Source organism: Macaca mulatta, chromosome 4 (assembly GCF_049350105.2).
Source record: "Macaca mulatta isolate MMU2019108-1 chromosome 4, T2T-MMU8v2.0, whole genome shotgun sequence".
In the NCBI taxonomy this organism is placed as follows: Eukaryota; Metazoa; Chordata; class Mammalia; order Primates; family Cercopithecidae; genus Macaca; species Macaca mulatta.
Genome location: NC_133409.1, coordinates 14,319,700 through 14,336,856, shown reverse-complemented (window position 1 = coordinate 14,336,856; position 17,157 = coordinate 14,319,700). Strand labels below are relative to the sequence as shown.

The following is a 17,157-nucleotide window of genomic DNA, read 5'->3' as shown; positions in this document are numbered from 1 at the left end:
ACCCCCCATCTGTTACTGCATCATGTTAACTGATTCCAGGTCTTATCTAGAGGGTGGCTTTGGGAGGCAGGATAATCAAGGAAGAAAAAAGTCAGCACAACACCTCACCTTGTGCTCAGCAGGCGTCTCATGGACATAGTGGTGAGCGCCCAGGCCCTGCGAGGTGCCCAGACCTCCTTTTGCCATATTTACCCAGGAACTATCTGCCATGGTGGGGACCAGTTTCCCTGAAACCAAGGTGAGGCCCGAAGTGTTGATTGTCAGGGTTCGCTCAACAGATCTGAAATAATTCAGAATTCCTAAGCAGATGCGCTGAAACAAAGAAAGAACAGCGTCAGCTCCCTGCCCTTCGCCTAGTTCACCCTACAGAATACAACTTGATGGCAGATCAACCCTACTGTGGAGAAAGGAACACACCACCCTGGCAAGGGGCTGCTGATTCCATGTTAAAAAAAAAAAAAAAAAAAGGAACAAAGGGCAAAAGCATAAAATGGCATTTGCTATTGGAATAGCAGAAAATCCTCTTTTCTAGACAAGCAGACATTTCTGATGCCTGCCATCCACATACCTGCAGTTCTCTGATTCGAAGATGGCGCAGATACAGAAAAGACAAGTAGGCACCTCTCATCAGGACAGGATTCCTATCACTGGGCTCAGTGCCGTCATCCAAGCCCAGCGGTTGTAGGGTCATTGCATAGTTGTACCTTTAGCAGGCAGGAGAGAGATCATAAATCCATTTCACCTCGAAGTGATGCCAAAAATTCACATGCCCAAAACTAAAGTCATTTTATTTAATTTAGGGGTGTTTCATGATAGCTTCATTTTATAAATGTACCGAGGGGAAATAATTACTCCATATATACATGTAAAGACAAGTTTCTCTTAGAAATTACTCTCATTAAAAACACAGTCGTAGGGTGAAGCATTAGTTTAGTTGTCTGACCTGTTTTAAAAGTCTTGCTTTCATTCTGACTTCCTATTTCATTCTGACTTTTTGAGTTAACATGTAAACTACATATTAATCAGTCACTCGGTTTCCCGCACAGTGTTTTAATCCACTTTTTGAGTCACTAATAATATAATTTACTTTACCCCGTCTCTTGTAACTGCTCGAGAGGCCCATTAGCATGTTGGCTGAGATTTATTTGTGATAGATCATTTCCATTTTGTTTCATGGAGAGGTCATCATCCTTCATATTTTTATTCTATCAAAAAATTAGCATTAATCAAATTACATAAACATTTGCATTATTATTAACAAAATCACAGTCAGGTCATTGCAAAAGTAAACCTCATAATCCAAAGCATATTTAGATAAGTAAGTAGAAGAGCGGCTTGATCTACTTCAAGCTGACATATTCAATCTACAATAAATTAGGGAGGTAATTGTTTTTACTAAACTAATCTTTGTTTCATGAAAGTAGTCACAGCTTTTAAATAATAGCCATCTACCTCCCTGTCTTTTATGTAATTCACTTTATAAAAAATTGATAAAAGCATGTATATGTTTGGCACCTCTGAACCTCTCTAATCTAGTCTTATTCTGTACTGAGAGAGTTCAATGCATAAAGCCTCTTTCTACGTATTAGCTATATGGTTCAGTCATTTACAGTCAAGAGCCTGTCTCCACATTTGTACAATGGCATGATAATGGAAGATGATAAGGTGTTGTGAGAGTTAAATGACAGAATGTCCATAAAACCTCCAGCTTAGTGCCCAGCACCTAATAGGTGCTCAAGATGCCAGTTTTCTCCTGTTATGAACTTCAGTAGTCCTGTAGGATCTCTCACAGTATTCAAGGTTTACACTTATTTCCACAGTCATCTTCCTTGATGCTGAGAGGGATGTGGTCATGCACCCCAGCCCCAAGTAACACTGTGAGGAAGGTAACGCTGGTCTAAGGTCCTGCCCTTCACCCTCTGGGCAGCCTCTTCTTAGCTGCCATCTCTGCCTGTCCCTGGGCATACACCCCAATCTCATAAGGTGTGCACTTTCATAGTGGCACCAATCCCCACAAAAGTACTGAGTGGCAATGACTGAGCTTGGAAACCCCCTTTCAGGGTTATATTCTAATAGTTGGTTCTTGGAATTCCAACGGACCCTTATCACAGAAACTGCTAGTTGTTCCCCAAGAGCCATTTTCCTCTTTTTCTACAGTTATTGAATATTTATCTTGCCACCTGACCACCCAGATAAAGACATTTCCAAGCCTCTCTTGCAGCTAGGTGTAGCTACATGACAACAGACTGGGAGTAAAGGGCCATGTTTTAGCTTCCAAGAATTTCTAGTAGAGGCAGCTTCTTCATCCCTTCTCCATCCTGCTACTTAGAGCATGAATGTGACAGCTGGAGTTCTGTCTCAGGCTGGGTGTTGATCTCGCATGTAGAGCCATATTTGTTAGAACTCCAAGACAGACAGGGCTGAGAGCCCTGAGGGTTCCATGGTGCAAAGCTATCACACCAGCTCTGTACATCCTACCCTGAAATGTTCATATGAGGGACAGAGAGCAAAATTTCCACCTCCTTTAATCCTCTGTCATATCATTTTACCATCACCAACAGCCAAACCTAATTTTAACTAATACAGTCCCCAAGACGCTAAAGATAGACTACCAGGCTTTTGACAGGGAGTGGGGAAGGAAAATGTTGACAGGAATATTAGGAAAAGTGGGTAAGAGAGAAAGTTGTCCAGTTGAGTAGCGTTAAGTGATTGTCCATTCCGCCTGTAGGCAGACTTGGCTTCCAGCTCAGTGTACACATCTGTGTATTTCTATGTAAACATCCCACAACCCTAGGACTGGAAAAGACCCTGTGAGGTGACATGGTGCATTCCTGTTCGTTAAAACGGAAAGATTGTCATTCCAAAGTAAAGAACATCTCTGTTATGTTTTTAAAAATCTATAGGAAAGCATATACTCTGAGGGTAGCTGAATTTTGACAATTCCTATGAATTTGGGGTTCAGTGGAGCCTTTTGCCTCCTGGCTTGTAGTGTTCTCGGGTTGCCATTCAGCACTACTTGATGTGGTCCCAGAAGGAAGGCTATGAGCCACATCCTTTCTCTGATGGGATTGTGATACTTTCAGCTGCTTCTAAAATTACCCAGAATTACATAGGACAGGACAGAAAGTGACATCAAGTTACAGTGGAAGATGTTTGAAGGACAGACTGAACAAACCACAAAAGTACTGCTGGACCTGCAGGTGGCCTGGAAAAAAGGAAGGGAGCACAGATCAGCTGGAGCAGGAAAAGGAGAGCACCCAGCATCCTCCAGGAAAAGGGACCAACAACATCCCACAAAAGGAAACTGCTTAAGAAATACCAAGTCCAGAAGCATAGACCCTAAGTGTACTGGAGACAGTACATGCAGGTAAGCAGCAGGGCAACCCCGTCTGCATTCATTCTCCTGGCCTGGGTGTGAAAATCTGCTGACCTTTACTGCCTGTGGCTCTTTGTCAGCATGACCAAGTTCATGTGCTTAGACAGTTCTGAGATTTCCGCTGATTGCAAATCCCATTTTCTTCTGGGAAGTTGGCAGGGGAAATGGAGTGGAAGGTAGGTAGGAAAAGTAAGTCTGTTCAGTATTCCCCACACCCAGAACATCTCTGCTGCTTACATGGGTTTATCCACAGAAACAAAGACTAGAAGGATATATACCAAATATTAATAATACTGTTGTTATTCTGGATGGTACAATAAGGGGTGATTTTAGTTTTCTTTCTTGTATTTTTCTATGTTTCCCAAGTTGTCCATGTTAAACACATGCCACTATTGTCATCAGAAATTTTTTAAAGTAAATGTTTTATTGAATTTGATGAGAAGAACCAGGAAAAGGGTGTTTTGTGTTTCGCTGAATGTGTTGCACATTGGAGCTACTGTCTACACCACCATTTCTGTGCGAGCACACCTTCTTCTCACTACATCACATTACCTCTGGAACTGCAGGGGAGCAGTAACGGACAGAAAAGCATGATGGCTCTCTCCTTCCCTCCTTGGTGTGGTCAGTGGGAAGAGGCCAAGGAAGGGCTCTGACACTGCCCCCTGACACTGCAACCTGGATGTGGTGCTTTCTGCTGCTTTACTACTCCATGAGGTTAAAAAAACAGTGACCAATTTAAACTGTATCTTTGAAAATACAATTGTCAATAGTAGTGTGTAATGTCTATACATAGCCATTTTAATAAACGTGCTTTTTTTGTGAACATGAGTAACTTGATCTAACAACTACAGGTTCCAGAGGATCTACACAGGCCTAGCTGGGGTGTAATCTGTAGGATACAATAAAATACAACTCAGCCATTGAAAAGAACAGCAGATCGCCAAGACATATTGTTGGGTGAAAAAAGCAAGTTGCAGAAAGATATTCATATAGTATGATATATCATTTATATAAAAACCTCAAGTGCAAACTTATCCTATATATATTTTATAGGGACATATGTATGGATGTAAATGCATTGAAAAGGCTCAAAGCAGTAACAGTGTTTGCCTCTAAGGAGGTGGAATGGGGAGCAGGATGGGCAGCAGGGATTAGTTAAAAGAGAATTTAAATTTTCAGTAATGTTTCAACTTTTTACAAGGAGAAGACTTTTTAAATTATTTCTATGATTTAAACTTATTTTTTAAAAACTCCTTAAAGAAAAAAATGGTAACTTCAGTGGAGAAACCTGGCAATCACCACTAGCTTAACCAAGTGAGCTAGCTTAACATCAGCTGTGATGTCATGTTGATATAATGTTCCCTGAATAGGATGTGGTGAGGACAGTTAGCCTCTGTGATATTCTTCTTCCTCTAAACCCATAACCTCAGTGTAACCATGAGAAAATATCAGAAAAACTCAAATCAGGCAAAGGTCTACAGATTGCAGGGCTAGTACTCCTAAAGACTGTCAATGTCATGATAAACAAGGAAAGACTGAGGAACTGTCACAGAGCGGAGGAGGTGGGGGATGTGCGATGATTAAATGTAATGTGGTACCCTGGATAGGATCCTGGGGCAGAAAGAGAACATTAATGGAAAAGCTGGTGAAATCCAGGGGAAGCCTAATTAACAGTAATGTACCAATGCTGGTTCCTTGGTATGACAAATGTATCACTACAATGTAAGATGTCAATAATGTAAGAAACTGAGTGGGGGTATATGGGAACTCCTTGTACTGTGTTTGCAACTTTTCTATAAATCTCAAACTATTTCAAAATAAATTAAAAAGACAAAAACTCCCTAAAGGAAAGTGGGGCCAGGCATAACGGCTCATGCCTGTAATCCCAGCACTTCGGGATGAGGCAGGTGGATTGCTTCGAGACCAGCCTGGGCAACATGGTGAAACCCTGTCTCTACAGAAAAAAAAATATATATCTGGTAGTGATGGTGTGTGCCCACCCACCTGCAGTCCTAGCTATTCTGGGGATTGAGTCAGGAGGAGCACTTGAACCCAGGAGGCAAATGCTGCAATGAGCTGAAATCACACCACTGCACTTCAGCCTGGGCAACAGAGTAAGACCCTGTCAAAAACAAAAACAAAACAAAACAAAACAAAACAAAATGGAAAAGTTACTGGTGAATGGCATTCAGTGAGAATTGATCAGAAACTGTTCTGAAGTTGTGCTACAATTAGTGATTATATTCATTCTCTCAGAGATGCCAAAATGGACAGACAGTCATCCTATGAAGTTTGTTTTTCTTTATTCAGAAGGCCCTTAAGAAACTTATCTGTCACAAGGTATTGGTTGTCACTTGCCAGATTCAGAATCAAGATGCTGACCAGCATATAGATGCTAAAATCCACACTTGACTGCTACATGTTTGCAAAACAGTAACACAGCTTTAAAATTCATACTCACATTCCCATAACTCCTCCTAGCTGCCACATTTTTACTTAATTCTAATCTGATTTGATCAGCATTTAACATCCAGAATGACTATGTGCTACCAGTGGGGCCCTGATACAGTATAAAGTGGCTCTTGACCAAAGCAGAAATACTCGAGGAGGTCACAAAGTTACATCCATGGGAAAATGTGAAGAAAACTAGAAAATATTGGCCATTGCCTTGGAATTTCTATTCTTAAACCCAGTGCTATTTTCTGTTCTCTGCTTTGGAATAGAAAATAGCACTGGTTTTAAGAAGGGGAAAAAGGGAAGGGAAGGGAAGGGAAGGGAAGGGAAGGGAAGGGAAGGGGAGGGGAGGGGAGGGGAGGGGAGGGGAAGGGGAGGGGAAGGGGAAGGGGAGGGGAAGGGGAAGGGGAGGGGAGGGGAGGGGAGGGGAGGGGAGGGAAAGAAAGGAAATTCTTCTCTTCTCCAGGCTCTTTGCATGGCTGCCTCCTTCTCATTCATTAAATTCAACTCAATCCTCCCACCCGAAGATTTGGCTGGCCTCTGTCAGAGGGTGCTCCTCTCCACTTATTGTTCTCTGCCCACTGTTTTCTTCATGGCACTCACAAGTTAGAGATGTAGGTTTACTTGTTTGTTCACTTGTTTATTATATGTTGCTCTCAGGGCAGGGACTGGGTCTATTTCATCCCCTAACCCAAGTACAGTTCCTGACACAAAGGCAATATCCATATAATAATCATGGAATGAATGAATGAATGAATGAATGAATGAGAAAATGGAAAACTTCATGATCCTAATTTGTAGAGTGATTTGTGTGTGTTGTATGTCTCCCCTCATGTCCCATCTGTGGAATCTGCAGATCTACAGGTATTATTAGTCTCTTTATGGTCTATTTACCATAAGTCAACTTGAAAACACAGTGCTGATATTTTTCTCCCTTTGGGGAATTCCAAGATTCCAAGAACAACATTTATATGTCAGTAAATAGCTGGAGGAAGTGGTTTTCTTTTCTTTTCTTTTTATTATTTGAGCAATTGCATTCAAAACAGACTTTGGTGAAAGCACAGACTGCATCCTATCAGTACCTGAATTTCCATCCCCTCTGCAAGTGGAAGAAAGTAGTAAGAGCAAAAAGTGTTAGTTGTCCCCTCCACCGCATGGCTGGGAGAAGAGAAGCAGGAGTTACCCTACTTCTGTTTCCACCAGTTTCTTACACTGTTGCCCTAGCTTGGTGTTTTCTACTACTCAACACTTACCTGGAGCCACTATCTCCTGCTCTCACTGTTAACCTTCTGCTTTTCACTGGCACAGTGGTCCTACAGAAGTAACCCCTCTTTGTCCCCTAAGTGCCTGTGGGCAGTGCTACAACTCAGCTTCCCATTTGATCACTTCTCAATTTGTTTGAGCAAGGATCTAGAGATCAAATGAGAAATGAGTTGGCCACACAGATCAGGAGCAGAGGCAACATATCAGCATGGATCTCCCTGGCCTCCTGATCTGACCTCGTGATCTGCCTGTCTTGGCCTCCCAAAGTGCTGGGATTACAGGCGTGAGCCACTGCGCCCGGCCCTCTCCTCACTCTTATTCATCTCCTCTCACTCCTTTATGGACCCCTGGAATGTAATTCCCCTTATTCTCTCACTCAAGGAGGAAAACAGATGTGTGTTGATGGCCCTCAGATGTTAATACCATAACTCCCTGGGTAAAGGATGATTATAACATCTGCATCAAGAGGTAAACTGTCCAAGGCTGGGCATGATGGCTCATGCCTGTTATACCAGCACTTTGGGAGGCTGAAACAGGTGGATCACTTGAGGTCAGGAGTTCGAGACCAGCCTGGCCAACATGGAGAAAATCCATCTCTACTGAGAATATGAAAATTAGCCAGAGGTGGTGGTGCACGCCTGTGGTCCCATCTACTCAGGTGGCTGAGGCATGAGAATTGCTTGAACCTGGGAGGCAGAGGTTGCAGTGAGCCAAGATCGCACCACTGCACTCCAGTCTGGGTGACAAAGTGAGACTCTGTCTCAGGAAAAAAAAAAAAAGAGTAAAATAAAAATAAAAAGAGGTAAACTGTCCAGGATCTTAGGAGCAAAGACATGGTTCTGAGACACTGGGATAGACTCTGCCTTCTCACTCCTTTCTCCCCTACCCTATAGTCTCTATGTTTGGTTCGGGAATAGGAACCAAACATAAATTTTTTTTTAATGTCTCCTTGTTCGTGTAAGATCTTCCTGAAAGGTGATACAAACTTCAGTTGTAAAATGGCAATGGGATACGAAAACTGTGGCTATTTTTTCAACTCTGGCAGGATGCTAGCCAAGGAGTGTGTCACTGGTAGTTGCATACTCTGTCAGGAAATTCAAGGGCCAGGGAGATCCATGCTGATATGTTGCCTCTGCTCCTGATCTGTGTGGCCAACTCATTTCTCATTTGATCTCTAGATCCTTGCTCAAACAAATTGAACAGTTATAAAAGGTGTGTGTGTGTGTGTGTATGTGTGTGTATGTGTGTGTGTGTGTGTGTGTGTGTGTGTGTGCATGCTCCCAACTAATCCATAACTCACTGGATACCTTGAGGTCTCACTTTCCCCCATATCCCATATCACGGGATAATGAACTGTGACAGTGCTTCTTTCTCCAGCATTCTACCCAACTTCCCCACAACTTTGACTTTATGCAATTTTCAGGTACTCTACAATCATTTTAGGGGTGAAAGTAATAGAATTTATACAAAAGGGGCTCACTACAAATTCATAGCATTGTGTTTTACCAGGGGCCTCTTGACTATGCAGTCATTCGTGTATTTTCCTCTCACTGATGGTCCTGTGGTCTTTATCATAGCCACGCACTCCCTCACATATAGCTCTTGCAGTTCGCTTCACTAATGCAGATGACCTCTGCCTCCTCCCTCTCTATGAGACAGCCAGGGCCAGTCAGGAGCACCCACATCTTACCTTTCTGCACCTAAAAATTCTGTGTATCCCATTCACCTCAAGGGAAGTGATGTCATTCTTGATTTCTCAAAATTACTCTTCCATCTGGTTTCCCCATCTCATCCCCTCCTCTTCCCCAGGGTCATCTGTTTCTCACATTTCCCTTTTCATATCTTCTGTCTCCTCTTCTCTACTGCTTCCTCACCTTAGACTACAAACCTTTTTGGGTCTTCCCAACTTAAATAGACAAATGACATGAAACTCTTCTTTTAGAGTGAAAAATAATAGCAGACGAAAGCTTCAAAAATGTTATGGTATCATTGTAAAGACAAGTATACACTAGCTTTGTGAACTTCTTTTCACTTCCAAACCTCATGCCTATCCTGTGCAGCAGCTACCTAACTGACTTCCTTGCCTCCAAACTCTCCCTCTTCCAGTCCAACTAACATTTTGCTACCACATTAATTTTCCTTAAAAATATGCCGTTGTATGAAATATTTTCCTTATAGGAAAAAGCACAGATTCCTTTGTCTGGAATGCATGAGCATTCACAACTAGCACCTCCCCTGACAAACAAACAAACAAACAAATAGCCTTTCTTTTCACTATATTTCCACATGAATCTTCCACTCAACTAAGCTGGCTCTGACTATATCACATCCAGTATCTCCTCAGCATGCTCTTCATGCTGTACCTCCTAGAATGCACTCGCTACTTTCTTCCCCATCACTTCCCTAAGTCCTATGCCTCCTTCAAATCCAGCCCAATTTCCTCTCCTTCAAGAGGCTTTCCTCAATAGAATCTACCCTTTGGGGACCACTTTCTAAATACGGTATTTAATAACTGTCCAGCTCATTGGGTGCTTAGCCCTTGGATGTACAGCCTTGCATTGGTATTTATTGGTTTAAGTATCTGTCCTCACAGGAACAACATCTTATGTTATACCTCTTTATATCTTTCTTTTTAATTAGCACTTAATCTTTCTTATAATGAAAATAAACCTGGCTAGATTATAGAGATTTTGGTGGGGAGGGTTTCAGAAAAACTACCAAAGTAAATGTCTAAGGGCTACACACAGGTAGCAAGTTGAGTAAAAAGGCATTTTGGTTATTTCTTCCTGTAGTACCTGACAGAGGTTGATGTTGCTGTAAATATTCTCCCAGACTTGGTCATAGTCGCACTGATGCAAACCCTGGGAAGCCACAAAGGATGGATGATGTGGAGCCAGCATGACTATCTTTGCAGCATGATCTTGGAGCACTTGCATTACTCGCTCAGGGTTGGAAATCTCAGGTAGAATAGAGAAGAGAAGGAATGGTTATGAGAAGTATGTTCCCTTTTTCTCAGCAAGACTTTGGTCACATACACGTGAACAAGGAAGAAAGTCTAGGTGGGACTTTATTCAATTAAAAAAATAAAATTAAAGTCCAGCATCATGATTCCCCAAATATGTTTGTCCATTCAGCACTGTAAGTATTCAAATATACATAGTAGCTCATTTAAAAATTCTGTGACAATCCCCTAAAGACAATAGCAGGTGGCGTTCCCACAAGTGTTGTGGCATCAGTGAAAAGATAAACACCCATCAGCATTGGGTGCAAACTGTGTCAACTGTTAAGAAGCTTCTGGGCAATGGAGGAGGGGGCAGAAGTGTAGCACAAGAAGAGCACAAGCTTTATAAAGATACAGACCTAGGCTCGTATCTCTGCAGGAATCCTGGCTTTTCCATGCAGAGCAGGGCAAGTCAACCTAACAAAAATGCTAATGATGTCTCTACCCAGAGTGCTGCAATAATGCCTACCACGTAGGAGGACCTGAATAAATGTCCCTTCTTCTCATCTGGAGGTAAATAATTGAATAATAATCCCAGAATTGAATTGCTACTTAAGTGATACATATATACTATATCACTTTAATATCACAAAGAACCTCAAAGATCATTTATTTCGATCTCTATCAAAATCCCAAAGACATTTCTTGCAGATATAGAAAAATTCATCCTACAATTTATATGAAATCTCAAGGGACCCCAAATAGCTAAACAATTTTCCAAAAGAACAAAGTTGAAGAACTTACACTCTCTGAATTCAAAAACCATTACAAAGATATAGTAATCAAAACAGTATGGTACTGGCATAAAGAGAGACATTTAGACCAATGGAATAGAGTAGACAGCCTAGAAATAAACCCTCACATATATGGTTAAGGGTGCCAAGACCACTCAATGGGGAAAGGACAACATCTTCAATATATGGTGTTGGGAAAACTGAATATCCACATGCAAAATAATAAAGTTTTATCCTCACATTATACCACATACAAAAATTACTCAAAATGGATTAAAGACCTAAATGTAAGACCTAAAATTATGAAACTCTTAGAAGGAAACATAGGGGAAATGCTTCATGATATTAAATTTGGCAACCATTTCTTGAATATAACACCAAAAGTCCAAGCAACAAAAGCAAAAATAGACAAATAGGATGACACCAAACTTAACAACTTTAGTGCAGCAAAGGATGCAAATCAATTGAAATGAAGAGTCAACCTACATAACGAGAGAAAAGATTTGCAAATTATATATCCAATATGTGACTAATAGCAAGAATACATAAAGAACTCCAGGCTGGGTGCAATGGTTCACACCTGTAATCCCAGCACTTTGGGAAGCCAAAGCAGGTGGATTGCTTGAGCCCAGGAGTTCAAGACCAGCCTGGGAAACATGGCAAAACCCCATCTCTACAAAAAAATCCAAAAAATTAGCCTGGTATAGTGGTGTGCCCCTGTAATCCCAGCTACTTGAGAGGTTAACATGGGAGGATCGCTTGAGCCCAGGAGGAGGAGGTTGCAGTGAGCCAAGGTCACACCACTGCACTTCATCCTGGGTGACAGAGTGAGACCCTGTCTCAAAAAGAGCTACAACTCAACAAGAAAAAATCAAATAAACTGATTTTAAAATAGGTAGTCAATTACAAAAAAAAAAAAGAAAGAAAGATGAAAGAAAAAATAAGCAAAGGATTTGAATAGATATTTATCTAAAGATGATATACAAATGGCTAAGAAGCATATAAAAGATGCTCAACATCACTAATCATCAGAGAAACTCAAATCAAAACCACAGTAAGATTTCACCTCACACCCATTAGAATGGCTGCTATTAAAAATCATAAAATAACCAATGTTGGTGAAGATGTGGCAAAATTGGAACCTTCGTGCACTGTTGGTGGGACTGTAAAATGGTGCAAATCTATAGAAAACAGTATGGTGTTTCCTAATAAAATAAAATAAAATAAAATAAAATAAAATAACCATGTGATCCAGCAATTATACTTCTGGATATATATCCAAAAGAACTGAAAGCAAGATCTTGAAGAGGTATTTGCACATCCATGTTTATAGCAACATCATTGACAATATCCAAAAGGTGGAAGCAACCCAAATCCTCATATCAGATGAATAGATTTTTTTTAATGTGGTATATACTTAGAAGGGAATGTTATTCAGCCTTAAAAAAAAGGAAGGAAATTCTGACACACACTACAACATGAATGAACCTTGAGGACATTATACTAAGTAAAATAAACCAAAAAGACAACTATTGCATGATTCCACTTATATGAGGTATCCAAAGTAGCCAAACATATAGAAAAAGAAAGTAGAATGGTGGTTGCCAGGAGCTGGGAGGAAGGAAAAATGAGAGTTGTTGTTTGATGGGTATAGAGTTCTAGTTTTGCAAGATGAAAACATCCTGGAGATATATTGTGAAACACTATGAATGTATTCAATGCCACAATTACCATGTTCTTTTGGAGGTGTCATGTTTCCTTGCTTTTTTGCTTCTTGTATTCTTTTTTTTTTTTTTTTGAGATGGAATTTCTGTCTTGTTGCCCAGGCTGGAGTGCAATGGCACGATCTCAGCTCACCACAACCTCCGCTTCCCAGGTTCAAGCGTTTCTCCTGCCTTAGTCTCCCAAGTAGCTGGGATTACAGGCATGCACCACCTTGCCTGGCTAATTTTGTATTTTTAGTAGAGACACGGTTTCTCTATGTTGGTCAGGCTGGCCTTGAACTCCCAACCTCAGGTGATCCACCTATCTCGGCCTCCCAAAGTGTTGGGATTACAGGCGTGAGCCACCGCGCCCAGACGCTTCTTGTATTCTTACACTGATATCTGTGTATCTGGTGGAATGGGTGCCTCTTCCAATTTTATGGGGTAGCTTTTATAGGGATACATTTTCTGTATCCCTGAATTATATACAGTAAATATTCATTTAATGTCATCAATAGGTTCTTGGAAACCACAACTTTAAGCAAAACAATATAGAGCAGGTCCTCAAATAACATCATTTTATTCAATATCATTTTATTGTAATGTTGATGAGAAAAAAATGCTGATTTTTCTTATACGTTGTTTGGTTTAAAGTTGCAGTTTCCAAGAATCTATCTATGGTGTTCAGTGAGGACATACTGTACTTAAAGATGGTTATGGTAAATTTTATGTTACTTTTTTTTTTTAACCAAAATAAAAGTATCATTTAGTTGCAGGCTCCCCAGGGACCACTGACCAGCCCACCTGGTGCCTACAGCTGCCAGCAAACCCATCTCCTCCAGTGGCAGAGCCACCATGTACTACACCAGTATCCCAGGAACCAACATCCAGCCTGACTGGTGCCTGCAACACCAACCCTGCAACCAGCAGAGATGACATGCCCAGTGTGTGCCCTCCAGAACCTGAGAATTGGCCCTCTTGGTGGCCCTTATCCCAAGCAAAGCCATACCACTACTGCCTTCACAAATATCCAGAGCCTAGGCCGGCAATGTACTTGCAGACACCACTGACACTGAATACAGCCAAAGATATCACACAGAGACTACACTATTGTACCCGTCCAGAACCAAAACTAAAGCATCCTTACGTAACCAACACTATAGGACACATCTACGGGGAAAATGTAGCCCTATAAAAGCTACCCCATAAAATTGGAAGAGGCACCCATTCCACTGATATGCAGATATCAGTATAATAATACAAGAAACAAAAAAGCAAGGAAACATGACCCCTCCAAAGGAAAATGGTAATTATCTAGCAACAGACCCCAAAGAAAAGGCAATCTATAAAATGCCTGGATAGGAATTCAAAATAATGATTTTAAGAAAACTCAGTGAGATACAAGAGAAAACAGACAGACAACTCAATAAAATTAGACAAATAATTCATGATCTAAATGAAAAATCTGGCCAGGCATGGTGGCTTTTACCTGTAATCCCAGCACTTTGGGAGGCTGAGGTGGAAGGATTGCTTGAGTCAGGTGTTCAAGACCAGCCTGGGCAACATAGCGAGATCTTGTCTGTACTAAAAATTTTTAAAAATTAGCTAGGTGTGGTAGTGCATGCCTGTAGTCCTAGCTACTTGGGAGCTGAGGTGGGAGGATCATTTGAGCCCAGAAGTTCAAGGCTGTAGTAAGAGTTCTAATTGTGTCACTACACTCTAGCTTAAGTGACAAAGCAAGACTGTGTCTCAAAAACAAACAACTAATAAATAAATAAATAAGATATTCAATAGAGATCAATATAAAAAAGACCCAAACGGAAATCTTGGAGTTAAAGAATTCAGTGAATAACATAAGAAATACAACTGAGAAATTCAACAATAGACTAGATCAAGCAGAAGAAAAGTTTTCTGAACTGGAAGGTCTTTTGAAATAATCCAGCCAACCAAAAAAGAAAAAATGAAGAAAGCTTAAAGGATTTATATAACACCATTAAGTAAACAAATATTCATTTTATGGGAATTCCAGAAGGAGAAGAGCAGGAACAAGGCATAGGAAATCGATATAATAAAATAATCGCTGAAATCTTCCCAAGTCTTAGGAGAAATATGTATATTCACATCTAGTAAGCTCAAAGGTTCCCAAATTCAACCCAAAAAGCCCTCTCTGAGGCACATTATACTTAAACTGTCAAAAGTCAAAGACAAAGGAGAAAATTCTAAAAACAGCAAGAGAAAATCGTCAAGTTACATATCATGGAATCTCCGTCAGACTAACAGAGATTTCTCAGCAAAACCTCATGGGCCAGAAGAGAATAGGATGATATATTTAAAGTGCTGAAAGAATAGAAAAACTGCCAGTCAAGAGTACTATTCCTAGCAAAGTTAACCTTCAGAAATGAAGGCAAAATAAAGTTTTTCCCAGACAAGGAGAAAATGGGGAATTTATCACCACTAGACTGGCTTAACAAGAAATATAGAAGTCCTGCATCTGGAAGTGAAAGGACAATAACTACCCTCATGAAAACAGACAAAAGTATAAAAATCACTGATAGAGCAGATACACATAAGAAAGAGAAAGAAATAAAATCTTTTTGCTACAGAAAACCACCAAACTGAAAATATAAACAAAAAGAAAGAAGAAAGGAACAAAGACTATATGAAACAACCAGGAAACAACGAACAAAATGACAGGAGTAAGCCTTCACCTATCAAAAATAACCTTGAATGTAAACAGTTTAAATTCCCTAATTAAAAGACATAGACTATCTGAATTGATTTTTTTAAATGATCCAACTATATGCTGCCTACAAGAAACTCACTTCATCTGTAAAGATATATAAACTAAAAAAAAAAAAAAAAAAAAAAGGGGGGGGGATGGAAAAAAATATTCCATGCAAATGGAAGCCAAATGTGAGCAGGTGTAGCTATACTTACATCAGATAAAATAGATTTTAAGTCAAAAACGGTAAAAAGAGATAAAGGTCATTACATAATGATAAAGGGATCAATGAAAAGCAAGAGCATATAGTAATTATAAATATGTATACACCCAACACCAGAGCACCCAGATATTTAAGCAAATATTATTGGATCTAAAGAGAGAGATAGACTCCAATACCATAATAGTTGATGCCTTCAACACCCCACACTCAGCATCGGAGAGATCATTTAGATGGAAATTCAACAAAGAAATACCAATCTTAAATTGCACTACAAACAAATGGACCTAATAGATATTTACAGAACATTTTAACCAACAGTCACAAAATATACATTATTCTCATCTGCACCTGGAACATTCTCTAGGATAGACCATATGTTAGGCCACGAAACAAGACTCAAAAAATTTTTAAAAATCAAAACTATATTAAGTATCTTTTCAGACCTCAATGGGATAAAACTAGAAATCAATAACAAGGGAAACTTTGGGAATGGCATAAACTCACGGAAATTAAACAACATACTCCTGAATGACCAATGGGTCAATAAAGAAATTAAAAAGCAAATTTTTAAAAATTTATTGAAACTAATGAAAATAGAAACACAACATGCTGGCCAGGTGTGGTGGCTCACACCTGTGATCTCAGCTCTTTGGGAGGCCGAGGCCGGTGGATCACCTGAGGTCAGGAGTTCAAGACCAGCCTGGCCAACATGCTGAAACCTCGTCTCTACTAAAAATAAAAATTTAGCCGGGCGTGGAGGCAGGCACCTGTAACCCCAGTAACTCAGGAGGCTGAGGCAGGAGAATTGCTTGAATCTGGGAGGTGGAGATTGCAGTGAGCCAGGATCATGCCACTGCCCTCCAGCCTGGGCGACAGAGTGAGGCTCTGTCTGAAAAAAAGAAAAGAAAAGAAAAGAAACATAACATACCAAAACCTATAGGATACAGCAAAAGCAGTATAAGAGGGAAGTTTATAGCAATAAACACCTACGCCAAAAAGTAGTAAATTTTGAAATTAACAACCTACTGATGCAACTCAAGGAACTAAAGAAGCAAGAACAAACCAAATCCAATATAACTAGAAGGGAATACATAATAAAAATCAGGGCAGAAATAAATTAAAAACTAAAAACAATACAAAAGATCAATGAAACAAAAAGCTGACTTTTTAAAAAGATAAAATTGAAAAACCATTAGCTAGACTACCTAACAAACAAAGATCTGAATAAATCAAATTAAAAATGAAAGAGGAGACATTAAAACTGATACCACAGAAATACAAGAATCAGGCTGGGTGCGGTGGCTCACACCTGTAATCCCAGCACTTTGGGAGGCTGAGGCTGGTGGATCAACTGAGGTCGAGAATTCGAGGGCAGCCGGACCAACATGGAGAAACTCCATCTCCACTAAAAATAGAAAATTAGCTGGGCACAGTGGCGGGTGCCTGTAATCCCAGCTACTTGGGAGGCTGAGGCAGGAGAATCACTTGAACCCGGGAGGCAGAGGTTGTGGAGAACCGAGATTGTGCCATTGCACTCCAACCTGGGCAACAAGAGGGAAACTCCGTCTCACAAAAAAAAAAAAAAAAAAAAAAACAACAAGGACCATTAAAGACTATTATAAACAACTCTATGCCAACAAATTGGAAAACCTAGAGGAAATGGGTAAACTCCTGGACACAT

General features: G+C 40.3%; 1 protein-coding gene across 1 annotated transcript in view; it reads right to left on the bottom strand.

Annotated features, from left to right (window-relative positions):
- The window catches only part of LOC700544 (uncharacterized), a 151,273-nt gene that overhangs the window by 122,573 nt on the left and 11,543 nt on the right, over positions 1-17,157 (bottom strand). Inside the window, 4 exon segments of the mRNA XM_015137604.3 lie at positions 109-312; positions 569-704; positions 1,093-1,205; positions 9,889-10,050. Of these exon segments, the coding sequence (XP_014993090.3) occupies positions 109-312; positions 569-704; positions 1,093-1,205; positions 9,889-10,050 (615 nt within the window).